The sequence below is a fragment of the Pempheris klunzingeri genome, chromosome 17 (genome assembly GCF_042242105.1).
Source record: "Pempheris klunzingeri isolate RE-2024b chromosome 17, fPemKlu1.hap1, whole genome shotgun sequence".
In the NCBI taxonomy this organism is placed as follows: domain Eukaryota; kingdom Metazoa; phylum Chordata; class Actinopteri; order Acropomatiformes; family Pempheridae; genus Pempheris; species Pempheris klunzingeri.
Window position 1 is genome coordinate 20026057 of NC_092028.1, and position 27911 is coordinate 20053967.

Consider the following 27911-nt stretch of genomic DNA (forward strand, 5'->3'; position numbering starts at 1 on the left):
CTTTAAGTGTTTCTCAAATTTTGGAGCTATCCTGATTCTTTTTTTTTTTGTTTTTTACTTCTCCTCAGAAACACCAGACAGCGTCTCCATCCGTCCTGTGGAGAACTTGAGCTCAGTGGTGGAGGACAGAGAGTTTCAGCTGCAGTGCGACATTACCAACGTCGCTCCTGCTCAAAACCTCACTGTGCAGTGGTACCGCGGGAATGAAACCATCGAACCGCTCGCCAAAGGTGGGGAATATTTCTTTAGACAAGCTCTACATTGTCTGTGAGGCCACCTGTGGAAATCCACCTGTGCTAGTCAAGCTGCTTAATGTTCATTAGTGATTGCGATGCTTCTTTTGCTTTATTAGTCAGATATTTCCTCATTAGACCAGCAGCATGGTTTGTAGAAATGTAGTAATGTGTACTGTGAGGGATGAAACGGTTAGCAGGTTTCACAATAAACCACCACCATCACCACCAAGCGTGCTCATTCACAGTTGAAAACCTCACGGTAAATACTGTCCAGCATCAACCAACAATAGCAACAGGCTCTCAGATGCAGGCGCAGCGTGCAGCGTGGGTTTGTTTTGCATCAATGAAAACGCGGTGGGAGGCAGGGACAGTGCTCCGGAGATTTTCAGCCTTCTAAGAGGCAACGTCTGACTTTTTAAAAGTGTCCGCAGTGTCCACGGTTCTTAAATCCAAAGGAAGAGACTTCCAAAGCTCAGGAGACACAACGGTCTCCTTTAGTGTTAAGCAACAGCCAGCAGATGCTGATCAGAGGACCTCAGAGAGCTGCTGGAGATTTTATTATTTTAACATGAATGCACATATAAAGTGCAGCTACTTTTATTTGTGGTTTTCAGTATAAAACTTGGAGATTTCAATGTGTATATCAGTACTTCAACACATTTTAACAACATGCCCCACAATGACTCTGATAACTGTGATGGTCACTATAATCCTGACACCATTACATTATAACATGGAAAAAAACAAACAACCCTGATTTTGCATCAGTTTATCTCGTATTTCCATCAGTTTTTGGCTCCTTTAAAGAAACCAGCGAATCACTTTTTGGTTTTTGATTTTTGAAGCACACAAGGTCAGTCTGTCTGAGAGTTGCACAAAAGCAGCAGCTTCTGCAGCTTTGTGTAAATGTCAAATCAAGCCGTCAGCTTATGCAGAGAGTGAAGTAGTCGTGCGTCACTGCCATCATCTTCAGCACTGAATCTCCACTGCAAAAACATTAGAAAGTATGAATTCATCTTCAGCGATTCTCTTACTTTGTATTTTCTCCAAAAATGTTCACTTGTCCTTCAGGCTCACTGCGTGTGGCTGGCTGCCTGCCTGAGAGCGACACAGACTGTGGCCTCTTTGGGATCCGGTCCCCGCTGAACGTGTCGTCCACCATCAACGTCACTCTGAACAGGAAGCACAGCGGAGCGGAGTTCAGGTGTGAGGCCCAGTTGGACCTCGGACCTGAGGGGCCACAACCTCCTCCGAACATGATGTCGAGTCCTCTCAACATCACCGTCTACTGTGAGATCACGTTGATATTTGCTGCTCAGTAGTCACGATTAAGACAACACAGGCAGACGGAGCGATGGTCAGAGTTTCTGTTATCTGGGGATTAAAATCTGTTGAGGTCCGACATAGTTACATCTCTGTGGTCATAATGTCTGGTGGAAATAATTAATAATTTATTGATATTGGTATTTCTATTGATGACACAGAGCGAACGCCTCACTAGAAGGCCTATGAGCAGTGTGTGGTGTGTACACGCTACAGAAATCAGCTCCATAAGCATAACAACAGGCCAGACTTCTATTTATTTTTCATGCTCTATTTGTGGTTGTTTCTCAACAGATAAGCCCACAATTAATACCACGAAGCTCCCGAAGACGATCCCAGTGTTCCGAGGTTATCCCGAGCAGCTCGTGTGTGAAGCCGACGGTCACCCACCTCCAAAGATCCAGTGGCTCTTCACCTCAGACAAAGTGCCCCACAGGTCCGGGGACACGCTCATCGTGTCCGAGGCAGGCCTCTACAACTGCAGCGCCACCAACGAGGTCGATTCCATCACCCATGGGGTCGTAGTGATTTTAAAAGGTAACAACACTCTTTTTTCTGAATGTGTACAGAGTGAAACCAGATCTCTGTGAGCCAGTGAATATATACTCAACTCTTCTACCTTATATACAAACTATACAGGAATTTTAATGGGTTTTGTTGCTCAAAACCTTATTTTACTTCACTTTACTTCTTATTTTACTTTGTTTCAGACCAAATGCATTCAAATTTTTAGAAGTTGCACTAGTGTGTAATTAGTAAATAGAGAAATGTGAACGGATCAATAGTGGCACAGATTAAAGGAGGATTCTGTCTATAAGTTATTTTAAAATGGCGCCGTGTGATTCCTCTGAGCTGAATGTCACAGCGCTGTTTGCATACAAAGACGGAAACAACAAACAAGCAACTCCGGTGGAAATGTTTGGAGGTTTGGGTGAATTTTGTTGGAGATGTTAAGCTTCTTTTTCTGTTGCCAGGTGATCTCACAATAATTACACAAATACAGTTTGTCTATCGTCCAGTCTGAGCGTAGGTCGTACGTAGATGTAGTGAACATTTATGAGCCTGTGTAGCAGTTTATTTTGAATTTCTTCAACATTAACACGCTCCTGTTTGCTTCCATCACAGAGGACTACCTTCCCCTCATCGCTGGATTTGTGGCCGTCACAGTCGTCGCCATCTCCATCGTCTTCCTCTTCATCTACTCCATCTACTACAAGAACACCAAGATGCGTCGCTACAGTCTTAAAAACGCCAAACTCAACAACACCCACAGCAGCAACGTGGCCCACAACGGCTGGGATCTGCAGTTTCCGATGACCAAACTGTCTTAGCAGCGCATGTGTTGACCACTTTGAATGAGCCACATCTCTCATCCGCCAGCAGGAAGCACAGAGTTTAGAGCCTGAACTCGTCATTCCTCCAAACTGCACACACTCTGTCGTCTGTTTCCCCCTCACATAATAGTATTTTTACCCATCGTGGAATAATCTAATTATAAAAATGAGCAGCCTTGGCTTGAGATGTAGAATTTTATATTTACTACTGGATTTTACCTGTTTTCACTGGACAAAAAGAAGAAGAAGAGGAAACTGTTTTGATATTTTTCCAAAAGCACAAAGACAATTTGATATAATTATGAATGTTTTTTTGTTGTCGACCTTGTTTTCACTGCTTGATTTATTATTTTTTTTAAATTAATGTCGCCTTAATAATCGCTCAAAGATCAGATCTGTGTGCGTAATTATTTTTCAGACTGAATATGATTTTAGCAGGCGTTTAGGAAGTGGTCACCCTGAAACAGTCACACTAACGTGGCTGTTCAGTGTTTGTCTGTGAAAAAGGAGACCAGCTGTGGTCAGTTTGTGGACGCTACTGTTTGTGTATACTTCCCATTAAGGCCCATTGTCCTTTCATCACCCTTTGTAAGCCACTCTGCACTTCTCTCTGAGCTTGTAGCCTTCTCTGCGCCTGGTCCTCTGTTGTGTTGCACTGTGCCAGGCTCTGGTGTTATGGGACAGATTGTCTTGTTCCACAAACGTATGCTTTTGTATGAATGACTGCAGGCATTACAGCCCAACTGTATACTGAACTGTATATTCAGGATAATATTTTATGTAAATGCAAAAAAACGTATATATTTATTTATGAGAGAGATTAAAGATGGAGCATTTTGTATCGACAGCGGACTGCAGAAAAGTGTGTAAGAGTTATATGATTGGAATCGTTAGTGGAGTTGAAGTCATTGTAACACATTTGTGAATACAGCTGTAAATATTTGGTGTAAAACTGTATTTTATTATTAAAAATTTGGCTTTTCAAACAGACTTTGCTTTGTTTTTGAAACCTGCATGATTATAAGTGCTGCACATAAAGGTACGATTAGAAACATGAGACTCATTTTATTGTGTTTTCAGACAATAGTAATGCTTTGCTTAGCTTTTTATCACAAGCTGACCTCTGTCTGTTTTGGTGTGAGGAAATAACAAAGCATCTTCTGATCTAATATCTGAATAGTTACTGTTCTGCACTCCTTTCATGTGAAGGTGGACAAAGCAGGGGAAAGACCTCTGCCCCCTACTATCAGGCAGATAGTTTATCTTTCAGAGGGGAGTCACTGGAAATCCTTAAAACTTTGGGTTTGGGTTCCACACAAGATGAAAAGCAGCCATGTTCTTGCATTTTGATAGAAGTGGTGAGAGTTAACAGCATGCGGACGGTCCAGTCGGACATTATATAATCACAGACAAGTTGCCAACTTGTTCCACCAATCGGTGAAATTAAACATGTTGTCTGTAGCTATTGGTCTGAAACATTACTGAAGCATGACAGTCCTGGACCAAAATAACAGTAACGCCCTTCCGGATCTCTCTGGTCCACCTTGAGCCATTGTTTAATGAATACAATATGTGTAATATGCTTCATCTTGTGATTGTAACATGAGTGTACTTGTTGAGCAGTAAAGTTTTTCAGTGTACTTCCGGGAGTCTCCACTGGTTGCCTGGCAACTGTTACTACTTATCTAGTCCGGAAGTAAAAAAAAAGAGAAAAATACTGGACCAAGTCAACAATATGAACACAGTATGTTTAACATATTGTCTTCTGGTTGTAACATCAGTGTGTTTGTTAGACTGTGAAAACATCCAAATAATAATTAAGTTGAAGGTTTAACTTTAACTAACTCCGCTGGTTGCCTGGCAACTGCTCACTACTTCTCTAGTCCGGAAGTAAAAAAAAAAAAAAAAAAAATAGAAAAATACTGGACCAAGTCAACAATATGAACACAGTATGTTTAACATATTGTCTTCTGGTTGTAACATCAGTGCGTTTGTTAGACTGTGAAAACATCCAAATAATAATTAAGTTGAAGGTTTAACTTTAACTAACTCCGCTGGTTGCCTGGCAAATGCTCACTACTTCTCTAGTCTTGATGCTAACTATGAGCTAAGCTAGCCGGCTGCTTTAAAACAAGCATGATCGCATCAATCTTTTTTTAGCAAGAAAGCAAATAAGCATTCCCTGTAAGATGTAAGTAAGTAAGGTTTATTTAGTACTTCGTTGTTCACGGAACAAAGTGCCTCACAGAAGTTAAAAATATACACTGAAATTTGAAACGTGCCAAGTCCTGGACCAAGTTAGCAATAACTCCGCTTAGTCCGCTCCGTCCCACTTCGAGTAGGCCTACTGGTTTGATGAAGTTTAACATGAGTGTATTTGTTAAACAGTGAAAACCATAAAATAATAGTTTGTCAGTTTGGGAGAGCCATTGAAGATTTAACTTCCGGGAATGTCCGCTGGTTGCCTGGCAACTGCTCACTACTTCTCTAGTGTTTATGCTAACTTTGAGCTAAGCTACCCGGCTGCTTTAAAACAACCGGGAAAGCAAACGAGCGTTTCCCAAAATGTCAGACTATTCCTTTAAACAAGCCCAGGCTGGATCCCGGCCCCGCCCGGTCTCTCCTCAAATGTGCTCCCGTAATGTGATACTGTTTACATGCGACCAGGGCGACGCGCAGGCTGGGCAGCAGCAGTTTACGGGCAGGCCGCTAACGCCCCGTGGGAGGTAGCTGTGTCTTTAAGAGCTCCTGAGTCACCAGGTGAAAGGAAAAGGAAAAGGAAAAGGAAAAGCAAAAGCAAGAAAGGACAGAGAGATTTCCTGGGGCACGGATTTTGGGGATACGTTTGTCATCCGGACCATCTTCACTGAGTTAAAGTGTCGCACACTGACGGAATCAACATGTGGCTCCTTATAATCAGCGGGTTAATCGCGTACACAGGTAACTCTGTCCGCCATGTTTTGTTTTATTTACTAGTAGAGTTTGTGTGATTGTCACAGCGCCGAGCTACGCCCATTGTTTGATAACTCTGCTCTGTTTTCTTTTAAATCATCAAATACCTTTAACTCATGTAAACTTTAGTGAGTTATACCCTGGACAAGTGGGCAGCAGCACACAAGATGAACTGAAGTAAATACTTTCAGACTTAAAAAAAAAAAAATTGGCTCATTTTCCTCATTTTTAGGACAGAAATGAATGTAAAGGCATGTTTTATGTTGATATGTGAAAAATAAATATTAAATCTGAATCTAAATGTCAATTATAGTAAGACATTAACATTTTAATCCAATTTAGATTTAATGTTTTTGATTTACTTTTCTTTATTTTTTCACATATTGTGAAGAATTCTATATGAAATGTTATCAATGTTAAATCAAAATGTTTAAATGTAAATATTTTTATTTAACATTTAGATTTAGGTCTAATATCTATTTTTTTTTTTTACATGTTAACATTAAGAATCACATGTAACATGAAAATATATTAAATCTAAAACATTGCTATATACATTTAACATTATATACATTAATTAAGATTAAATTTTAACATTATTTTATCATATAATTATTGTTTTACCTGTTTTTTTTTTTGTATGAAATGTAAGGAAAGTGAGCTGAATATTCAAATATATTAAGTAGAAAATTGTAACTTAATTTATACAATTGGTACCCTGTGGTTAAAACATGCATTTACATTTTTCTCAAGGTTTGTTTTAGATTATTTTGTCTGTGAGAGTAACCAAACTAAAGTGTCTTTGCTGGCTCAGAAGCCAGACATTGAAAAACAAAGCTACAGTGCAGCTGCACAGTCAGTTCAGTTTTGCAGGTCTGCGTTCACTTCAGGCTGTAATACTCTGTGTGCCCCTGTAGGGACGCCTGTGAGTTCCTCCTGTACCATTCAGATGAGCCCTCCTCAAGTCGTGGTGAGATTCGGAGACCCCTTCTCGGCCAGCTGCAGCTCGTCAGTGGACAAGATCGAGGGAATCGGCTGGGAGTCTCAGTACGGAGGCACGGGGCTTCAGGAAGAGGTCTCTTCTCTTCCCTTGGTAGTGGAGTCTGTGAAAGACTGGTCCATAGATCCACAGTGCTTCATTAATCTCCCCAGTGGTGAACAGTGTACCCAGCAGCTAACAGTCACAGTTTACAGTAAGTAGTCCCCGGCTTTATCTGAAGTTTCAAGCAGGCCTCTTGGACTTGTCATTGTTGGTCTTAAACATTTTGTCACTTTTTTGTACAGAAACGCCGGACAGTGTGTCTTTGTCTCCGCCAAGCCAAATGGGGCCCTTGGTAGAGGGCCAGAAGTATCGCATGCAGTGTGACATTGTTGATGTTGCACCAGTAAGAAACCTCTCTGTGTACTGGCACAAAGGAAATGAGATATTTCACTCGGACACATTTGATGAAACCACTTTACTTCCTGTGAATAAATCATCCATCTTTGATTGGACCGCCCATAGAGATGATAATGGAAGTCAGATCTGGTGTGAGGCAAAGCTGAACTTTGAGCCAGAAGTGCCAAATCTTCCTTCGAACCTCTCAAAGTCACAAGAACTGATCGTACTCTGTAAGTCTGTAATGCTGTCTTGACGGATAACCCTGTTGTTACATATTTTGATTTTGGAGTGACTGGTCCAGTAGATCGCCTCCGCTAGCTGTGAACGGATGGTAAACCAACTGCAAAGTTACTGTCTTCGTCAATAGAGTCTGGTGGCTGTGAACTGAGCGATAATGCCTGTTTCTGGTCAAAGAAAAAGAATCTTTCAGGTCCATCTCTGTTTGGATCCTTATTGTTATGTTGTCACACACTTAGAATAATAATCTGAGCCTTTCAGACAAGCACTTTTAGTGGACGGACTTTAATTTTGATTGACAAATTGCCCCAAAGGATTACATTACAGCCATCGTAGCTCGTTCACTGCCCATACTTGGGTTTTGTCAAGTGTTTCTGCCCACCAGAAAGCAAAATATGTAAAATTAAGACCAGTTATCTTTTAATTTGTTACCACATTTGTTGGATTTGCATGATAACATTGGGTGTTTTTCTCTGATTGTGTTTTTATTCCCCTTTCTGTTTCCTGTATTTTAATTTCGTACTCTCAGACCCACCAGCCTTTGCCAACCCTGAACACGAGACGCTTGAACTTCCAGCTCATGGTGAAATCACGCTAAATTGCACTGCTGCCGGAAACCCAATGCCTGTATACAGCTGGCATTCACCACATGCCATCCAGGGGACGAAAGGGAATCAAATGAAGAATCAACCCATTTTCACGCCGTCCATCCAGCTCCCGGGGACCTATAACTGCACGGCGTCCAACAATCAGGGCACCAGGATCAAATATTTCACTGTCATCGAAGCTACAAGTAAGATATCCTTACCAAAGTCATCATGTTTCTCAGTTAGTTGTTTCTTGCAGTGTTGATTATTCTTTAATTGCCTCATGCTATTGTTTTTCATCAGGTAGTCACCCTGGGACCACTGCTGGGATTTTAATGGCTGTGTTTTTTGTTGTAATCTTTATTGTGGGATGTGTGGTTTTTCACAAACAGAGAAACTCCTCTGTTGCAAGACCAGAGGGTCCGAAGTGAGAAATGTAACATAAAATCCCGTCTCCCACAGGGAACCATACAACCGTTGCAGCCTTGGTTGGAGTACTTGGGTCCCTGGGAGTCCTGATGCTCATTGGCGGTTTATATTTTATGACTCCTGAAGGCACATTTCCTTTCTGCAAAGGCAGCTATCTCAGAGGACAGCCTGTATGAGCCTGACTCTTTTTATTTTAATTCAAATTTGCATGGCTTTAAAAAGGGAATGTTAAAGTGTTACGTCTCTTAAAGGCGCAGGGGCATGGTCTGCTCTGCTCTGCTCTGCATGCTCAGTTGCTGGACTTGGCGTTCATGCATGGCTACTGAAGCTTCAAGAATGCATTATCTCAGCTGTTGTCTTTAAAGCTCTACTAATCAATATGTCGTATCAACAAACAGTACATTCACGTGCACTCGAGAAATATGTTTGAATCTTTCAAAAATGGTGTGCTAGACTAAAAGGATAAGTTTGGTATTTTTAAACCTGCACCCTATTTTTTTTTTTTTTTTTTTTTACATATTTTGGGTTCGAAATCACTGGTGGGTACAAAAGATTTTTAAAATTAGTCGAGTAGATCGTAATGGCTGCAATGTAATTCGTTGGGGGAATTGTGCCAGGTGCAAGTATGTCCACTAAAAATGCTTGTTTTTACCACCGACAAGCTCAGATTGCTTGACAACTTCATGGAAAGGATCCCTGCAGAGATGGACCTGTAAGATCCTTTTTATTTAACCAGAAACAGCCGTTGTATCGCGCTATCTGAAGCCACCAGACTCCTTTGACAAAAACAGCTACTTTTACCCCACAGAACACAGGAGTTGCTGGTCTTCTGTTGCCTAAATCGGTTAGTTACACGGTGTTGCACAAATATTGTGTTTGATCCAACGTAACCACTTAAAACACCAAAGTCACACAATAACACGAACTAACTAACTGATAGAGACAGAAGTAGACCAGCAATTCCACTGGGAAATTACAGTTTTTGTCAATGGATTTTGGTGGTTTTGAACTGAGCAGTACAACGGCTGGGGGTGGTTTTAATCTTTCTCTGTAGGGATCCTTTCACTAATGTTGTCAGACACATCAAATAACAATCTGAGTGCTTCAGTGGCAAAAACAAGCACTTACTTTGAACTGGCGTAATTTCCCGAAGGAGCACATTACAGCCGCTGTAGCTCCGGTTCTCCGCTCCCAAAAGTCTTTGTACCTACCCGTCATTTAAAACTCAAAATATGTCAAGATGGGGCCCAGGTTTGAAAAGTTATCCTTTAAGACCACTGGAGACTGCTTCATTATTTTCATTCATGCTTCATTATTATTTTCAGTTTTAGTCTGTCTTTGGATGGAGTTATTTTGAATGTACATCGGTACGTGTGGTTACCTCTCTGTGTGAATCCTCTGTCCTGCCCACATGTGAATGGCTGTGATTGTAACCCACAAACGTAGGTGCATGTAAACACACTGAATCAAATTACTGTTTAACACCCAACCCCCCAGCTCTACTAAACCTTCTAGCTTCTTTTAGCTCATGGTTTTGGTGTTTTACAGCCTGCACTGCGCATTTACTGTATGATTCAGCTCTCATCAACCATGTATCCACCAGCAGCAGGAAGTTCTCGGATAAACCCACTGCCCGCCTCTCCAACACCAAAGATGGTGATGAAATTTAAACATGGAGTCGGTAGAGACGATATGATGGATGGTGGAGACCAAAGCAGAGCAGTATTGGACCATAAGAGGTCTGGACAGTGGGCTCGTCGTAGAGTTCTTCTCCCCCCAAGTTGCTCCTCTTGATGAATTCAGGTATATTTTCTTACCACATACTTTCTGCCCACAACAACACAACCACAGTCGTTACTTGAGGGTATTCTGAGCACTGCAATGGGGCACAACGATTGGTTGATGGTGAGCTTCTCTTTTTTATTATTATTCATTTTTAGTGTATGCATGAATTATGCCCACTTCATGTTCTGTGAAATAATTTTACTAGATGATTTTTTTAAAAATGTACATATGTATGTTCTGGTACAGCCCGGGAATGTTGAATTATTTTTGCACTGAAAAGACAAACCGTGCCATTTCTGTGATGTGCCTGCAATTTCATATGATCAATCAATAATTGCTTTATTAAAATGACCTGAATGAGAGCCACTACATCTTGTGTTAGACACAGTTTATATGATGTACCAGTAAAAGAAACTGCCTGAGATGTTCCTTGATTTGAATTGTAAAAGGGAAACTTAGAATGAGAGACAAAATGTTAAAGGGAACATATCTTCAACGGTAACTCGAATAATTGGGTTCAAGATATAAAAACTTTTTTGGGGGGGGGCTGTAATGGCTGCAATATAATCCATTGTAATCCAATGTAATCAATTGCATCTAAAGTAAAGACGCAAAGTAAAATTGCTGTTTTTGTCCATGGAGCCTGGTGGGTTTTAGTAGCACGGCTGTTTCTGGTTAAACAAAAAGGATCTTGCACTGTCACACTCTGTCTGTCACTGTAAGGATCCTTTCATTAACGTTGTCGGACATTTTGAATAAGAATTTGTGGCAAAAACAAGCACTTTTACTGGATGTGATCAGATTTAGTGCTGTTGCTGTTGGATTGCATTACTGCCATTGTAGCTTGATCCCAGCTGCCAGCTGAGGTGATCTACTGGACCGATTCCAAAACGTTTTGTACCTATCAGCCCTTTAGAGCCCAAAATATGTATAAAATAGGGCCCAGGTCTAAGATTGATCCTTTAAGACTTATCCTTCCAGATTTATCCTCTAAAATGTTAATGCTGTGTTTACACGAGCAGCTTATGCACACACACTCGGCTGTCTGTTTATTAGGCACACCTAGCTAAAATTAATCCAGTCAGAACAGCCCCACAATAAATCCTACCTCCATGAAAGCTTTTAAGTCCAGGTTAAAGTCCACTCTGCCCAGTGAGGGTAACAGAAATGGGAAAAACCTCTTTATTATACAAACCACATCCTCCAAAATGACCACACAGTCCAATCATTATTGCCTTCAGAAAAGTAGGATTTATTGCCGGGCTGCTGCGTTAGACGGTTAGACTAGTTTAGGTGTACCCACTGAACTGGCAGCTGAATGAGCATAAGTTGCTGAATTAAGCCAACTTCTCTGTCAGTGACACCCTGAGGCAGAATACTGATTGAGGCAAAGTCAAACCAGTGTCTTTCATTACTATGTTTCACTGCCACCTTTTGTCAACCCCCCCCTCATCTCTCTCTCTCTCTCTCTCTCTCTCATTCAGTCTGGCTTACATTATACAGGGCTGAGACTGCCATACTAATTAGTGCCAAACAAAGTGAATGTAAAGGAGAGCGTTTGTTATCCTGCCCACGGTTGCCAATATAAACCTATTCTATCTGAAACCATGTTCTTTATGTTCAGCCCCTGTCATTCCCTCTAAAGGTTTTGCCAGAGAGCTCTGTTTGTGTATGCTCTGACTGTGTTGCTATAACAACCTGGCAGACTGGATATTGCTCAATTTGTCATGGAGTTTTAAAAAAAAAAGTTTGATCATAGACGAGCTTAACATATTGCTGTGAGGGACTAGAAGAAGGAGCGTGTGGTGTGATCTGTAACACTGAGATTCCCAGCTGTGCTCTCCCTCCATAAATACACCAAAAAGCATCTGATTACGTGTGCACTTGCACTCCGGTTGCGGTCAGAGCGGATACGCTGTGTTGCATTCTGGTCACAGTGTGAGTCTAACAAGCCACAAATGGTGCACAACACCAACACCGCTGCCTGCTGGGATCTCACAAAGCCTGGAGCTCAGAGGCAACAGGAGACGAGCGCGATGAGCTGAACCGAAAACAGGCTTTTTGACGAGACGAGCGGTCGTTGGGTTTGAAAGCACAACTCGGCCACACCTAGAGCTGGAATGTAGGAACATCAAATCCTCTGCCTGGGTATCATAAATAATAAAGCCTGGATCAAGTGCACGTCTGTGCTGGAGGAGATTCACACGGGTCAAAGGTCATTCTGCAAGTTCAGAGAAGAGAGGCTGGTGTTGTGTGGCCTGAGCTCAATTGTAAATGTAGTGGAGATGTCATTGGTGTCGTGCTCACATTGTGCTCTGCTTCAACTGAAATAAAGTTGATTTTTTGTATTAATCTTAAGCACAGTATTGTTTTCCTTGCTGTAGAGCTGCTGTATCACCGTTAAGTCTTCTGTTATTGCTGTGCTGTCTGCAGGCCTGTTAAAACCAGGGCTCACACAAAGTCTTGGAAAGTTTTGGAAAGCGATCGCTCATGTTTAACCCCCTGAAGCATGAAATAATCCTCGTCAAGATGTCCAGTCAACGTTACGGCAAACAGATGGGAAATTAATCTAATCCACTGACTGCACTGAACTCTGTATTGTTTGCAGTAGTAGTTCCAGTCTAGATGTTGTGATGAAGGCTTCAGGAGTCCGGAAATTCTCTGGTTTTGTTTCCTTGAAAATGATTTTTCTTGATTTTTTTTTTTTTTTTTTTTTAGCCCTTAAAAGCAGCAGGAGCCTTGTAAAGTGCTGGTAAGATCAATGCAGTCCACAGGCCTGGGCTGTGTTTTTCAGGCCTGCCACCTGTTAAATTTCCCTCTTTCCCTTTTACCCCCCACCCCCCAAAGTCAGCTGGGATGAAGGGGGCCCTTTTGTTCCAACATAGTTCCCTGCAGAGTTGCCAAGTTTGTCCAAGTTGGAGTTTTCTCTCTGTCGGCCCCGAATCGACGGCTCGGTGCAGAAAGTAACATGGGAAACGTCTTTCTCAGATGGATTGTGACGCTGTGCATGTTTTATTCTGGTAAGACGGCTTTTATTTCTCACTCGGTGGGTTGTAGATGTGCAAACAGCGGTGTGGGGCGACGAAAACGAAGGATGAGTGACCTCCAGTCGGTGACTTTATGAGCGGGCTGAGGGTAAAGCTCTGCTTTAAAAACACAGTCCCCGATGAAGTAGACCATTCTGCTAAATCTGCTAAATTATGGGTGCTTTTTCAGTAAATTAGCCTGTTTGTGTTAAAGTGGATACTGAAAGAAACCCGCAAATAAAATGATGACGAGCCACCAGTTCAGCTGCAGTTCAGCATGAATAAAGTGGACCAAGAAAGGACATGTTATGTTATTAGCATAGAAATAAACCAGACAGCTGTAAATCTAATATTATACTCAGGTGTGTTTTAGAAATACAGGGCTGTTCCTCATGCATTGCTTGTGTGTGTTATAACAGGGTTACATAATTCCCATAAGTGAGGATTAAACAATGCAGCCAGTGGACAGAAGGTGGTGGTGAAGCCACTGTCTATGATGGTGATGGTGATGATGATGATGATGATGATGATGATGAAGCTGTATGTCTCAGTGTCAGGTGAAGGTTGCTCCCTAATCCTCAAGCCCTCCAGGGTGGTGGTGGGCTTTGGGGAGCCGGTGTCTGTGAGCTGCGAGGCCGCCCGCCCGGTGCGAGTGCTGGGGTGGGAGTCGGCCATCAGCGCCGCTCACACTCAGCAGGACCTGTCCGTCCAGTGGAAGGTGGACAGCCTGATCGACTGGATAGAGGAGCCCATCTGCTACGGGGTGTTCTTCACTGCTCCCAGGCAGTGTGAGGAGAAACTCAACCTGGTCCTCTACAGTGAGTCGGCCCCTGCTTTGGAGCACAGTGCCGGAGCAGAAAATGGAGAAAACCTGCTTGACTGACTGTGTGTTTTTCATGCAGAGACCCCGGACAGCGTCTCCATCAGGCAGGTGAACCACACCGGCCCCATGGTGGAGGGGAAGGAGTACCAGCTGCTCTGCGAGGTTCAGAACATCGCTCCTGTTCAGTACCTCACCCTGAGGTGGTACAAAGGGCCCACGGAGGTCTACAACCACTCCTTCTCTGACCTCACGTCCTCCTCGCCCGTCCAAGTGTCCTCTATCCTCTTGATCACACCGACCAGAGCCGAGAACGGAGTGCAGTACAGGTGCGTGGCAGAGCTGGAGCTCGGACCAGAGGGGCCGCAACCACCTCCTGCTGTGACCTCGGAGCCTCTCAATGCCTCCGTGTACTGTGAGTCATGAAGCAAAGACCTAGAAAACAACTCTGTCTGCAAATAACCAGCTAGATAATTGATACAAGTAGAAAAGATGACAAGGGAGGTGTGAGTTACTGAAACACAGTAGAAGAAGAGGAGGTGTTAGATGACAGAGGAGAACCGATCCAAGAGAAAACACTTTTGCAAAAGTGTGTTTTTAAAAGAGATTTGAAAGGACAAACAGAGCCAGTTGGCCTGATCTCCTCCGGCGGGTTGTTTCTAGAGTTGTGGAGCTGAGACGCCAAAGGCTCAGCCTCCTCTGGTTCGTAGCAATGACCCAGGAGTCACTAACAGATCTCTGCCGCAGGGCCCCGGGCTGCATTTAGGCTCGTAAGGGGTCAGTAAGTCAATGATCAGTTTAAAATAATTTCCAAAACGTACAGGTAACCAGAATAGAGATGCTAAAATCGGCGTTATGTTGAACGGGCTGATGTTTGAAGAGGTTGTAGGGGAGACCGGGCTTTGTTGTCCCACTTCTTACTCTACAGTCACTCCTACATTAGAGGGAAGCTGAAGAAATTGGGTTGAAATGCATTTCCCTTTAATTCTTGTAACTTGTTTTAGCAGCAAGTTATTAACCATCAAATAGACTCTCACACATTGTGCCAAATGACCTCAGCACAGGGTTGGTTGTCTCTGTAGTTATCAGTAAAGGTTTCAATAAAGAATGTGGTCTAAAAAAAAACCATTTGTTTCTTAAGCTTGAGACACCAAATAGAATCACCGTCTCTTTAGTACTCAGTGTGTTTGTCTGTTTGAATCTGGATTATTTGTTTGTATTTGTTGTAAAATGAGGAAATTTACTGTGTTTTATTAAAGCTGTAGTTTCATAACAACTCATTATGAATGAAACATCTAATGGACATCCAGCCCCTCCTCACCTCCTGACAGGTTTCATCCTGCTACCACACGTATTTAGCAGGTAGCTGAAAAATAGACTAAATTAAAGCCGTTACCTGAGGACAGACATTGTCCTGCTTATTACATAGTTTCATACTGAAGAAATCATTAATTTGACATAAAATATTGATATTAAAAAGGGATAACGTCCAACAAGGTGTCCATTATCAGGATTTAAAGGACGGCGTTGAGGCAGAGAGCGAAAACTTCTCAGAATACGCTGAAAGAAATGTTGACTCATTTTTCAGCATTAGCCTGTTAAAGTAATAACCTCAAAGATCTTAGGGAAGTAGATGTGTGTTAAAGGCTCTGACGGCGTCCCTGTTGCTATGGTTACTCACCCAGCAGCCAATCAGAATCGAGTGCTCATCCAGACCGCGGTATAGATCTCCATGAGATAACAGGCTGAAGTATTAAACAAAGCCGTGTAATAAATATGTGTAATCCACTGACATTTAATCCCTGTGGTGTCTCCTCCAGTCGCCCCAGTCCTCCTGAATCCCGAGCCAGAGGTTGTGGACCTCATAGCGGGCGCCGAGACCACCTTGAACTGCACGGCCACGGGAAACCCGGCACCTGTGTACAGCTGGCAGTCGTCCCACCCCACCCAGCAGAGGATGGAGGAGGAGGACGCAGTTCTCACCTCCTCCTCACTGCTCCCGGGGACCTACACCTGCACCGCCTCCAACACGTTGGAGAAGAAGAGCAAGCAGTTCATCATCAAGGCCCAGACCAAAGGTAGAGGGGCGCCCCGGGGAGCTCGTGCGCCTGTGTGATGTCTCTGTGAGCTAATCGGCATCTTCCTCTGCTTTCACTCAGGTGTTTGAAAGCCGAGATCCAGATTATGGGATCAGACGACCACGTCGGAGGTAAAAGGAGAGTTTTAGAGCGAAGGGGATTTTACTGTTGCAGCTTCGGAGACGGAAAATGACAATGCATTCACGACTCAGCAAATATTTATGAGTAATTAATAAAGTACAATGTTCTGTCATTTAATTTGTCAGTATTTTCACACGAGCATGTCCCGGGAGGTAGATCGATGGTTTAGGATTTAGTTCTATGTCATATCGTGTATCTAATTTATATTTTTGCTAGGCTCATTTTCATATTAATGAAATTAGCGTGTAACATTACCGATGTGTAGCTTCTCTTGACTTAGCGATGATGACTGCATTACCATTAATGTCATTCATGCTGGAGATTTAATACTGACTGTTAAAGATCAGCAGGCCGTGACTGTAAATACAAACTGTTTCTTAATTTGCTTATCTTTATGAATAAAGGTGAAGTTAAAGATGATGTTTGTCACTTATTTCTAATATTTCTAATAAGATTATGGGATATATTCAGTAATGCTAATCCTGCTGCTCACCATTAGATAATCAGTCACTGTGACGGTGATTAGTTCACACTCAGGAGATCATCAGTTCAGGAATGTTAGTTCAGTTACTTGATATATTAATTGATATGCGATTAAATTAGCTGGATTCGTCTTTTATAAAAATCCAGAACATCCTCTGATAAATAAAAGAGCTTCATATTCCTGTGAGCTCAGGTTCTACAAACCTTTACATGTTGTTGCATGACTCAGTGGGGTTTTTGACACATTACATCCTACGGGCTGGAACATCAGTGGGGTTTTTTTTTCTTTTGTCTTGTTGAAGGAAGTGGAGTGATGCACAATAGTGAAATATGCACCGAAAAAAACCCCGAAATCATCTGTCTCTAAGACCAACTCCCAACGAGTCAAGCAACAACCTGTGAATGTTTGTGTCTGACGCCCAGTTTGAAAGCACAACAGAACCTGATCCTGTGGAAATATGACACTATTTATTTATCAGAGAGGCAGAACAAATGCTGAAATAAACTTTTATGTGGGAGGAATTTGTCAGTTAATGTATGAACTAACTGAATTAACATTTGTTATTTGATGGTTTAATGCATCAATTCATTACTACAATATTTACTTTTATCAGTTTAGGAGTGTGACGCTGCTGAGCTTGTTTTTAAGTGACATAAAAGTTTTGTAAAGTTAGATTATAAATGAATTGTAGTTGCACCGGGAAGTCACTTATTAGGGCTTTTGAATTTAAACCAACATTTATTCACTCTCCTCCTTCGTCATGTGACCACCAGATGTCGCTGTTACGTCTTTTTCAGGCGACGATTTCATTCGCTGTCGACGTGTCACGTGTTCAAAACAGTGCCTCAAAGCAGGAAGTGATGTGAGCGGCGAACTTCAGTGAACGACCTTTCATCCAAAAAACCCCCCAATAACACCGACGACCCAGTTTAACTAAGGTGGGAGTCTCTCTGTGGTCCTGTTTGACCCAGTTCATGACATGAATTTGTTTGTTACGGGTGGAAAACCTTTGAAAACCTTCTTCCCCTTTCAGGTATGCCACAGAAAGATCCTTGTCAAAAGCAAGCATGTGCCATTCAGAAGTGTTTACAAGGTAAATTACTCTCATTTTGAATACTTGGGTGTGTTTTTAAAGCAAATCCGGCATCAATCATTTCAGTTAACTCCCAAAGTCAGATCTGGATATCTGTCACTTCATTTGTACCTAAAATAGAGGAAGTTCATCAACCAGGCAGTGAAATCTTCAGGGAAGGGTTGAATTTGGGGAATACTGTGTGTTAGTGGTTATTTATAAGTAATGTAATGCCTGTATTTGACTATAATTTTGTTCAGTTTGTTTTTATGCAAAACAAAAAGGTTGAATTTTAGTGTAATAATATTTTGATTATACGTAAATTTCTTACACATAATTGTAGATTTTTTCTAAATTGCTCCAAGCTTTGTGACATTCAAAACATTTCTTTTCAGTTCCTTAAAAAAGTGGAAAAGACGAGTGGCTTGAGTCGCTCTGAATGACTTGAGTTATATATCTTATCTTACCTTCTCCTCCACCTCCTCCTTCTGTGTTTAACAAAGATGATGCCTGCCTTGTTAATGACGACTGCGTCTGCTCCCTGCAGCTAACAGGTACATGGAGAGCATGTGCCAGGACGTCATCAGGGAGATGCGGCGGTGCTGCGAGAAGCAGGCCGGAGACTCCGTCTGCTGCTCCGGGTTCAAGGACTCCAAACCAAAGCAAGAGAACAAAAGCAGCTCGTAGAAACACGAGTCAGTGTCCTGATCGATGACAGAGCAACATTCTGTCAGTCGGAATGAGTTATTTGTTACAATGTAACAATTCTGGGCCTTTTCTCAAATAATAGATGTGATGTAAGAGTTCCAGAACATCAGCGAGACTGAAGGCAGTAACTTGTGTTTATTTGTGCACATCTTAAGATTTGGGCTTATTTTGCTTCCGTAACATTTCTCCTTTCAGACGAGCTGAAAGAAAACGTCCTAAATACACATTCAGGTGTTTATTTTACTTCACTTATGTCAGTTTGTGTCTGTAGATTTTCTCCTAAATTCATCTATTTAAAGGCCGTTTTCATACATCAAACTTTTCAGTTTCATTCTTCACTGTATCCTGAAGGTTTTTTACAGAAAGGTTTGTTCATACAACGCTGTGCAAAAGTTTTAGGCAGGTGTGAAGAAATGCTGTAAAGTAAAGATGCTTTCAAAAATATAAAATTTAACCTCACCTTGGTAGCAGAGTTTGGCTGTTCCTCACCCAGTTTTAACCCATTCTGTTTCAGTTAATGACTGTGTTTCAACCTACATGACACTGATGATCATTAGCATTTGTTTTGGTATAATTGGTTAATCACACACGCGATCCTACAAAATCCCTGACTGTGTGCACGTGAACCTGGAAGAACTGATGCTGTTTTGAAGGCAAAGGGTGGTCAAACCAAATACTGATTTGATTTAGATTTTTTTTTTATATATATATTTTTGAAAGCATTCTTACTTTACAACATTTCTTCACACCTGCCTAAATGTTTGCACAGTACTGCACATCATTCATAGCTTGATTTATAGAATATTTTATTCCTAAAAATTGTATAGCTGTTGACAGTATTTTCTAAAATTATGGAGTTATTTAAAAAAAGACCCACAATCTCCCATGTGAAAACTTTTGCCTCTGATGTCAACAAAACAAGAATTTTGAAACTGGCTTTGTCCAACGTTCAGATCCTGGACATGTATGCAAATTACTGCATATTTCTATCAGATAATGCCCCATTTACATAGGCCTAGCATAAAAAATATATATATGTATATAGAAATAATAATATATATACAGGTAATACAAAACTTCTTATGTGAATGAAAGTGATGAACTGGAGATGTTTAATGGTGATGTTTGTTGGTTCACCTTTAGTGTCTCCTCTTAAAAAGGTCTTTCTCACAGCAGACATGTCGACATGTCATTACAGAAATGCACATAAGCACTGTGACTGCTGTATGTCAGCGTACGTATTCGTCTAGAAAGAAGCTGCTAATTGCTGGACTGATGCCTAAACAAGGGATTTATTTGCTGTTGTAAATGTGTTGACCTTGAAGAAACATCCACATTTCAAAATAAAATGAAATGAACTTGAGGAATGTACTTTTTTTGAGATACTATAAATAAATATTTAAGTATTCCTTAAATACTTAAATAGAAATAGAATGAACAAATAGGTTTTATCAGTCTTTATATCCTCTTCTCTATCTACAGAGTGAACCACAGATTATAAAAAAAAACAGGAAATGTTTCCTATACACTACAGGATGAAGGAAAAACTATTTTGAGTATGGTGAACTTTATTTATAATACTGTATTGTTTCAGAAGGAAAGCAAATTAATATATATCATCGAGATCTTGGAAAAGACACACACATACGCAAAGAAAATGATAACGTGAAAGTGAAAATACTTAAATGTATATTAAAAAGGAGAATAATATATTTTAACATACCATAAAAATTAATTCTCTCTATTTTTTTTAAACATATTTTTTAATATGTGTTACAAGTTTACAGTTCTCAGTTGAACTTGCTGTCTTGGTTTATCTAAGTTTTATTAGAGTCAATTAAAATCATTCTTAATATGATCAATAAAGATGCAAACGTTTGTGCACAACATATTGTAATATTTTTAATCTGATACAAAAACAAAATAATATAGAATAAAATAAAAACAAAAAAGAGGTCTTCTTTTCCGCCTTCCGGCGTCCTACGTCCGTGTGACGCAGTGACGTCCTTACGTCAAACGGAAGTTAGCGGCAGCAGTTCTTTCTAGAAGTCTGTAGCAGACTGTCGATAGCTAACGCAGGTAGGTCCATCTCAGTTTATCTGGGTTAAACACACCGAGCCGCCGCATTCAACACACATACACACTTCTTAAAAGTGCTGCCTTCTTGTTCCGTATGATTTTTGGATCACAGGTTTAAGTTAGCGTCGTTTAGCCCACTAACTTAGCCGAGTCATACTGTAAGCTAGCTAACGTTGTTTGCGTTAGGTTCTTGCTGGCATTATGTCCAGGATAGACTACAGCGTGTGGGACCACATTGAGGTGTCCGACGATGAAGATGACACCCACCCAAACATCGACACACCCAGCCTCTTCAGATGGAGACACCAGGTACAGACGCACGATTTAAAGATGTTTGACTCTTTGTGCACATTACACTGTTAGCAGGTATGCTAATGTTTCCTCTGCTCACGTTGGTGCTGTTAGAACTTGAAAATGATTATATTTGAGTTGGTTATGATACGTTTATCTGAGAGAGCATGTGGCAGAGAGTGAAGATGCACCTTAAGTAAAGACACCATGGCTCTGTGGTGCCAGTGTATTACAGACAGATGGGTGTTTGGGAGTGTAGTTACATGGTGGACATGAAACCCTTGAGCCTGTGTTTGTCGCTGATCTTTTAATATTTGTACTTCAGGCGCGTGTGGAGCGAATGGAAGAATTTCAGAAGAAAGGTGAAGACATGGGCAAGGTGCTCCGTGAAAGCCAACGTAAACTGGCAGAGGCACAGAAGAAAGTTCAAGAGCTGTCCATTTCATCAGCGGAAGAAGGCCCAGCAGAGCTGAGAAAAGCCCAGGCTGAGGAGAAGAGACTGAGAAAGGAGGAGAGGGAGTTGGAGAAGAGGATGGAGGAACACCAGCGGGAAGAGAAGAAGATGCCGTGGAACGTCGACACACTCAGCAAGGATGGATTCAGCAAGGTGAGGAAAAGGATTCCCTCTCCGAGCCTTTCTGTGTGTGAGCATGTTGCTTTGCTTATTGGTACACATCAGAGATATCGTCCATTATTGGCGAGTTGCAGATAGACATCGTGTTTATGTAACAAGTTGCTAGACTAGTAAGTGTCTCCATTACATATTTCACTGGAGAGCTCTGTCAGGTTCAATTTTATATTGTAAAATGTCCCCCTAAGTGACTTGGACACAATTAAAAACATATTTCAGATATCCATATGAAAGCTGTTTTTATACTGAAATCTGATCTTTTTAAAATGTAGATCGTCTGCAGGACTTGCCATGCAGCCCATTTCAACAAAATGACAAGGTGGTTAAGACGATTATAATAATACAGTAGTAACAGGCAAACCCATTGTTAAATTATAACACTGGCCATTCCCTAGTGTCTCGTAGCCAGATTTGTCTCCATACTTCATTTCCAGAGAAAACCCTCTGGTTTGTTTTTATTTCCTTTAAGACTCAACTGACTCACCTACTGCAAAATAGTGACGGGAATTTGTGTAGGTGGAACATTTGCACACTGGAAGAGGAGACCTGGTATAAAAGTGGCTTAATACCCACATAAGTTAAAGATGTACAGCATGTCGACTTTTACTGATGAAAAACTTGATGGTCGGTGCTCTGAAAGCGAAGCCTTCCTGTGCTTAAACTCTGGAGGAGCTCACTGGACTCGTTAACATCACAGACAGTTTTTATTAGCTGTCTGTAGCACTTACAGAAGGTTATTAAACAGATATCACAGACACTTGTGTGAAGTGGAACAAACAACATTAACTTGTGAACGCGCTTTGAAAAGCCAAGACGTCTTGCAAGACTTTCATGCTCGAGTTTTCTGACTTAATCATCATCACCAACGTACTGATTCCACTTCATACCGGCTTCTGTGATATTTGTTTAACAACTTTACCAAGTTATGCGTTTCCTATTTTATCAGCAAAAGTTGTCGTTATTCCGTGTAGTGACCAGGACGGTAGCATGCCAACAGAGGATCGTGCTGACATCCTCAGCCTACATCCGGTGAGTCAGACAGGCCACTTCCCAAAAGACAGAGTGCCCTCGAGTCAAGGAAGTTTTGGAAAGTCCTGGAATTAAAAAGAACTTATTCCAGAAAGGGAAAGAGAAAGGGAAAGGGTTGGTGGGCGTATTAGGAGCCAGAGGCTGCGCAGTAGTGATCAGGGCTGGAGTCGTGACTCTGACTCATCACCACAGCATCGGCCGTATCATATGGAGGCTGTGTCTTTATCTCCAGTCTATAAGCAGCTAGCTAAACAACACACTACCACAACTTGGAAATGTGAATTTAAAAATGTACGTTACATAATCCTCTACTAAGCTTTTTTATTTATTTATTTTTTTCTGCGTGTGTGTCTGGTACATTTAATGCCATTTAATTTCCGGCGATGTTTGACACAACGTTCTCTCTAAAGGATTCGATGATTATGATTCTCTGCCCTCCATAGAGCGTCGTCAACGCCACCCCTGATACTTCTGAAGAGACCGAAGAGCAGAAGGAGCTGAAGCATAAAACCTTTGTGGAGAAGTATGAGAAGCAGATCAAACATTTCGGTAAGGATTATTCACATCTGTTCGCCATCGTTATTTACTGCATGTCACAGGGTGTTGGTCTATGAAAGAGGCGGTTGTCCTTCATCGCCATCTCTGCTGCAGGCATGATGCGACGTTGGGACGACAGCCAGAAGTACCTCTCCGACAACCCTCATCTAGTCTGTGAAGAGACCGCCAACTACTTGGTCATCATGTGCATTGACCTTGAAGTCGAGGAGGTAAACACTACAAACTGAGTGTGTTTTTCAGCATTTTGTTCCAAGGGCTCTCACATTATGCAAATCAAATGTATTTTAAGATTGAGATATAGAGAAGTTGGTTTAATGGGCTGTGGCTCTTCCTTACACAGCCACTGTGTGATTTAAAATGTGTTTACAGTACATAATTCTAAAAATGTCTTTTGCAGAAACACGCGCTGATGGAGCAAGTGGCTCATCAGACCATCGTCATGCAATTTATTCTAGAGTTGGCAAAAAGCCTCAAGGTGGATCCCCGCGGCTGCTTTCGTCAATTTTTTGCCAAAATCAAGGTGAGTGACGGTGTTTGGATTCTTGCAGCACTGCTTGGTCAGAAAGTTGCAGAAACTAAACAGAGCAGCTAAAGTGGACTAAACAACATCCCTGTTTGTGTTTTCCTCAGACCTGAATAACTGTGTAATTGTCAAGTTAGTCCAATTATGGAAAATACAAGAAATAACAACATGGGGCTTTTCCAGAAAGAACTTTTATCATAGTTTTAAGCACTAAATCCGACCTTTTTATTGTGTCTGTGCTGCATGAAGCGGGAGCGATCGCAGGTCTCAGAATGGTGTTTTGAAGGAATTTTTTTAGCTCATACATCGAGTAGGTATTAGTAAATTCTACAGTTGAATCTGTACGGTGAAAGATGAGTGAAATAAGGATTTCAAAGTTGCCTTTGAATTTTATCAAAGAATCAAAAGGGAAATATAAGAGTGGTTTCAGCTGAGAGGACAGAGTTCCCACATCAGCTGATACACAGCAGCTGGTGCACTGAAAAAAACTTCCCCACTAAAACTTGTGCTCTTTTATTTCTGTTCCACACATGTGTAAGCTTGTAATATACAATACCACAGTAGATATTAGTGGCCCCATTTTTTTTTTTTATCATGGGAATAAATCACGTAGAAAAAGGCTCATTGAAATACTCATTTGTATGGCCACCAACATGCCAAACACGTGTCCCACCACAGACGGCAGATCAGCAGTACCAGGAAGCTTTCAACGACGAGCTGGAGTCGTTTAAGGAGCGGGTTCGGGGCAGGGCGAAGATCCGCATAGAGAAAGCCATGAGGGAGTTTGAGGAAGAGGAGCGACAAAAGCGCATGGGACCCGGAGGACTAGATCCTGTTGAAGTGTACGAGACCCTGCCACCTGTAAGTTCTTTTGTTGTTTAGTAAGCCTCTGCGCCCTCCTTTTATCTTCTCTCGTTACTTTAAAATGCCTTACAAGGAGTTTCTTGATTGCAGGAGATGCAGAAATGCTTCGATGAGAAGGACATCCAGATGTTACAAGACGTTATCAGCAAGCTGGACCCAACGGTAGGTTTGTTTGTTAAAGCCTCCAGTTTCACTTCATCTTTTAACTTTTTGCAATGAACAGCAGAGTGTTGTCACAGCGTTGACCACAGCCTGTATAAATATGAGTGGGCGTAGCTTCCAGGTCTGAATAGTGAAGCCGATGCTGAACCCTTAAACCTGCATTCCTTCGAATGTCCATCAGGGACAAACAGAAGTCTGATTGGGTGGAAGTCTATGAGAAAATCAGCTGACTTCTCACTTGATTTATTAGCACAGTGAACATTTTCCTGATGAGTTTATGATCTCATGTTAGTTTACAGTCTTGTTTAGTAAATTATGGCCCCATTTAGAGGAAAAACAAATTACATATGAGGTTATGCTTTAGGGTGGGACTACATAGTGACTAACCAATCAGAGTTTGGTCATGCCTAAACCTAACCAATCATAGACGGGGATCTATGCGGAATGAACATCACCTCTGGCTCTACAACCAAGATGGCGCCCAAAACGCCATACTCAAGGCTTCCAACCAATGGGTGACGTCACAGTGGTGTCGACCAGTAAAGTCTGCTGGGAATCATATTTCAGTTATGCAGCTGGAGAGTTACCTGATCTATACGTGTATTTTTTTATCCGTTAATAAACGTGATTGTTTTCTGTGACTTAGGAGGCGAAGGCTCACATGAAGCGGTGCATAGACTCGGGCCTCTGGGTCCCCAACTCCAGGGTAGATGGGGATGAAAAAGAAGAAGATGGCACCTACGAGGAGGTGAAACAGGAGCAGGAAGAAACCAAGAAGGAATGACCAACATTGATCCTCTGATTTGTCGTTTCTGCAAATGTCCCTACCCACTGTATTGCAACTCCACTATGTGTATGGCTAGTGTGCCCAGCAAGGAACAATGAAATGAATTCTGTCAAGTATTTAGCTGAGACTTAAGGGTTTAGCGTTCTCCTAACTGCACAACTACGTTGCATCAGTAACTCCTGCTTGGAAAAGATCGCGCTGCTTGTGCTTAGGTCTTTTATCTGTTTGGACATCACTAAAGCTGTATTCCTACATTTATTTGTACACACCTGTCAGTTTGTGTGGGAGTGTATATGTACACATGCCTGCCTGCTTCATCTAGTTCATTTTTTTGTCATTTTCAAATTTACAATTTTGTTTTTTGTTTGTTTTGTTTTGCTTTTAGGGTTCAAGTGATGATGTATCCAAATGATTATTGCTCCCCAAAGTGACATTTTCTACAAACTTGCTTAACTAAAGGTTGAATTATGTCCAACTACTCAAGGCAGAGGTGTCGTGGTTATATGTCTAAAAACTCAACGTGTGGGTGGCGTGCTCTTCAAATCATAAAGTTAAAAGTCAAAAGTGTGAGTCAGAAAAGAATCACAACAACATGATCCTTCTCAGAGACCTTAACGTGAAGCTAATGCGTCTGTTCTGTGTGTTTTTTGGTATTTACAAATGACATCTGCTCCAATGGAGCGTCAGTAGGTAATAAAATGGATATGCTGAGGCCTTCAGTGCATCAGTTTCCATTAGACATTAAAACAATCAATATTAAACAAAAAGTCGATTCAGGCCTGAGGATGACTGCTCACACTGGCTCCACTTGTGCTCACAAATGGACTTAACCTTGTCAGGCTCCCGGGTGATTGATGGCCTACATGAACTTGTTCCTTATTCCCACCATATGGCCAAATTTGAATCCCAGTTAAGTTAATAAAAGAAACCATGCAGGTCCTAAGCAGTACTACTCACACAGGCCTTATTAAAGGATGTGGTGCAGTGGATAGGTGTGGTTTGATTCTTTACTTTCACTTTTGGTGCTTTTATTTTGAAGGTGCAAGTGCTTCCTTGGAAATGTGCTTGATGTTGGAGCTGACTTCACCTAAATAAACAAGTAGAGCAGCTTCTACACAGGCATTATTGTGCCTGTCACACATCCCACTGCCAGAAGCCAAAAGAAATTAGCCTGTTTTTCCTCCAAGCTTTTGTGTGAGATAACTGTACGCTGAATGTGATGAAGCACCTGATTGTGAGAACTATACTACCACGAACTGCAAACAAGTTGAATAATTACTGAACTTCTATTTAGTCACGACAAAAGGCAAAGCAGACTGAAGGCAGGTGCACAGTTTAATAACAGACTTCAGTTGACATAAAACAACAAGCTCGTGAAAGCAGTGATGAAATGATACGGATCAAGGGTGGACACCAGAGCATGAAAACTGGATGGGCCTGTTTCCTACACTCGTTTGTTTAGGTTCCTTTTTCTAACTTGGCTTCTTCAGGTTTAACTTTTTATTACATGATGTGTGAATCAGCTTCTGAGTGACTGACGAGATCATCTTATATTAGGAAAATACATTACTTCATAATAAGAGCCTGAATTATTGTGGTCTTTCATTGTTTGTAAATGTTGTATATTCATCACTGGCTGTGATATTGTTGGATGGTGGTGTTGGTCAGCCTGCTTCGGTCTTCTCTGCGCTGTTGAAATGGACATTTTTTATCACCACTATTTTGGTTATGTTCTGCGGCTTTGTGCAAAGAGTTATATATCATAAAATGTGGAAGGAAGGAAGGAATAATAACATATACAAGCACATACTTTCAAAATACTCCTGACAGCACCTTCATCCCTATAATAAACTAGAAGTAATAATGATGGCACTGATGGAAACAGTAAACTTACATGTAACATTCTCCCACTGAGAATAAAACACGGGAGCGTATCCCACTATCAAGTCTGCTGATAACCAAGTCTTTAACAGTAAATGTGTCCTTTCCTGTTGGCCAGGCATCTCCACCTCAGTCCTGCAGACTGTTGGCTTGCTGGTCAGTTCACAGCCCTGAATCATGCACCATGACCAGAAACAGCACAGCAAACAGGTTCAAGCCCCACAAGTGAAAGGCATGTTCAGAATGAGCATCATTTAACCCACGAGAACCCACAGTGACTCTGGTGTCACACACCTTTTCAATATTTCCCTACACAGCTTCATCCATGAATTTAACTCAAGTCCCAAAGTGACGCTGCTGACCATCCAGGTGCAGTCATGTGACCTAGTGTCAATTTGAGTTCCCCGGACACCATTTTCCAAAATGTTGGTCAGCCTGATTAAACCCTGACACAACTAGCTGATTTTAAATAGCTTGTTTCTGTCATTAAGAGGGAAGTTTGAAACAATGTAA

At 41.6% G+C, this 27911-nt stretch overlaps 3 protein-coding genes across 4 annotated transcripts in view; all 3 read left to right on the forward strand.

The window, feature by feature from the left end:
• LOC139216387 (hemicentin-1) overlaps positions 1 to 16567 on the forward strand; it is a 36305-nt gene extending 19738 nt beyond the window's left edge. Inside the window, exons 9-21 of the mRNA XM_070847480.1 lie at positions 69 to 230; positions 1308 to 1526; positions 1854 to 2096; positions 2685 to 2889; positions 5814 to 5833; positions 6763 to 7038; positions 7130 to 7456; positions 7993 to 8256; positions 8513 to 8652; positions 13874 to 14108; positions 14193 to 14525; positions 15931 to 16188; positions 16270 to 16567. Coding sequence (XP_070703581.1) covers positions 69 to 230; positions 1308 to 1526; positions 1854 to 2096; positions 2685 to 2889; positions 5814 to 5833; positions 6763 to 7038; positions 7130 to 7456; positions 7993 to 8256; positions 8513 to 8652; positions 13874 to 14108; positions 14193 to 14525; positions 15931 to 16188; positions 16270 to 16277 — 2690 coding nt within the window. The 3' untranslated portion in view covers positions 16278 to 16567. The remainder of the gene's footprint in view (positions 1 to 68; positions 231 to 1307; positions 1527 to 1853; positions 2097 to 2684; positions 2890 to 5813; positions 5834 to 6762; positions 7039 to 7129; positions 7457 to 7992; positions 8257 to 8512; positions 8653 to 13873; positions 14109 to 14192; positions 14526 to 15930; positions 16189 to 16269) is intronic.
• Positions 16568 to 17669: 1102 nt separating this feature from the next.
• cmc4 (C-x(9)-C motif containing 4 homolog (S. cerevisiae)) lies at positions 17670 to 18943 on the forward strand. The gene is made up of 3 exons (XM_070848468.1): positions 17670 to 17751; positions 17847 to 17906; positions 18433 to 18943. Exons 2-3 carry the CDS (start codon positions 17849 to 17851, stop codon positions 18570 to 18572), a joined length of 198 nt encoding a protein of 65 aa, XP_070704569.1. The 5' UTR covers positions 17670 to 17751; positions 17847 to 17848; the 3' UTR covers positions 18573 to 18943.
• A 1672-nt stretch (positions 18944 to 20615) lies between these two features.
• On the forward strand, positions 20616 to 26533 carry LOC139217038 (hsp90 co-chaperone Cdc37). Of its 2 annotated transcripts, XM_070848309.1 has the most exons (9): positions 20616 to 20672; positions 20859 to 20981; positions 21289 to 21570; positions 23067 to 23172; positions 23275 to 23390; positions 23579 to 23701; positions 24383 to 24565; positions 24659 to 24730; positions 25377 to 26533. In XM_070848309.1, the coding sequence occupies exons 2-9, from the start codon at positions 20874 to 20876 to the stop codon at positions 25512 to 25514; spliced, it is 1128 nt and encodes a 375-aa protein (XP_070704410.1). In that variant the 5' UTR covers positions 20616 to 20672; positions 20859 to 20873; the 3' UTR covers positions 25515 to 26533. The 2 variants fall into 2 exon arrangements, with proteins under 2 accessions (XP_070704410.1, XP_070704409.1); XM_070848308.1 differs by lacking the exon at positions 20616 to 20672 and having other exon boundaries at positions 20680 to 20981.
• The last annotated feature ends 1378 nt before the right edge of the window (positions 26534 to 27911 follow it).

Excerpts from the sequence above, each read along its gene's own strand:
- cmc4 (XM_070848468.1), top strand. The coding sequence starts at position 17,849 with ATGCCACAGAAAGATCCTTGTCAAAAGCAAGCATGTGCCATTCAGAAG. Across the intron at positions 17,907-18,432 it reads CATTCAGAAGTGTTTACAAG|CTAACAGGTACATGGAGAGC; the intron begins GTAAATTACTCT and ends TGCTCCCTGCAG.
- LOC139217038 (XM_070848309.1), top strand. The coding sequence starts at position 20,874 with ATGTCCAGGATAGACTACAGCGTGTGGGACCACATTGAGGTGTCCGAC. Across the intron at positions 23,391-23,578 it reads TTGACCTTGAAGTCGAGGAG|AAACACGCGCTGATGGAGCA; the intron begins GTAAACACTACA and ends TGTCTTTTGCAG. Across the intron at positions 24,566-24,658 it reads TGTACGAGACCCTGCCACCT|GAGATGCAGAAATGCTTCGA; the intron begins GTAAGTTCTTTT and ends TCTTGATTGCAG.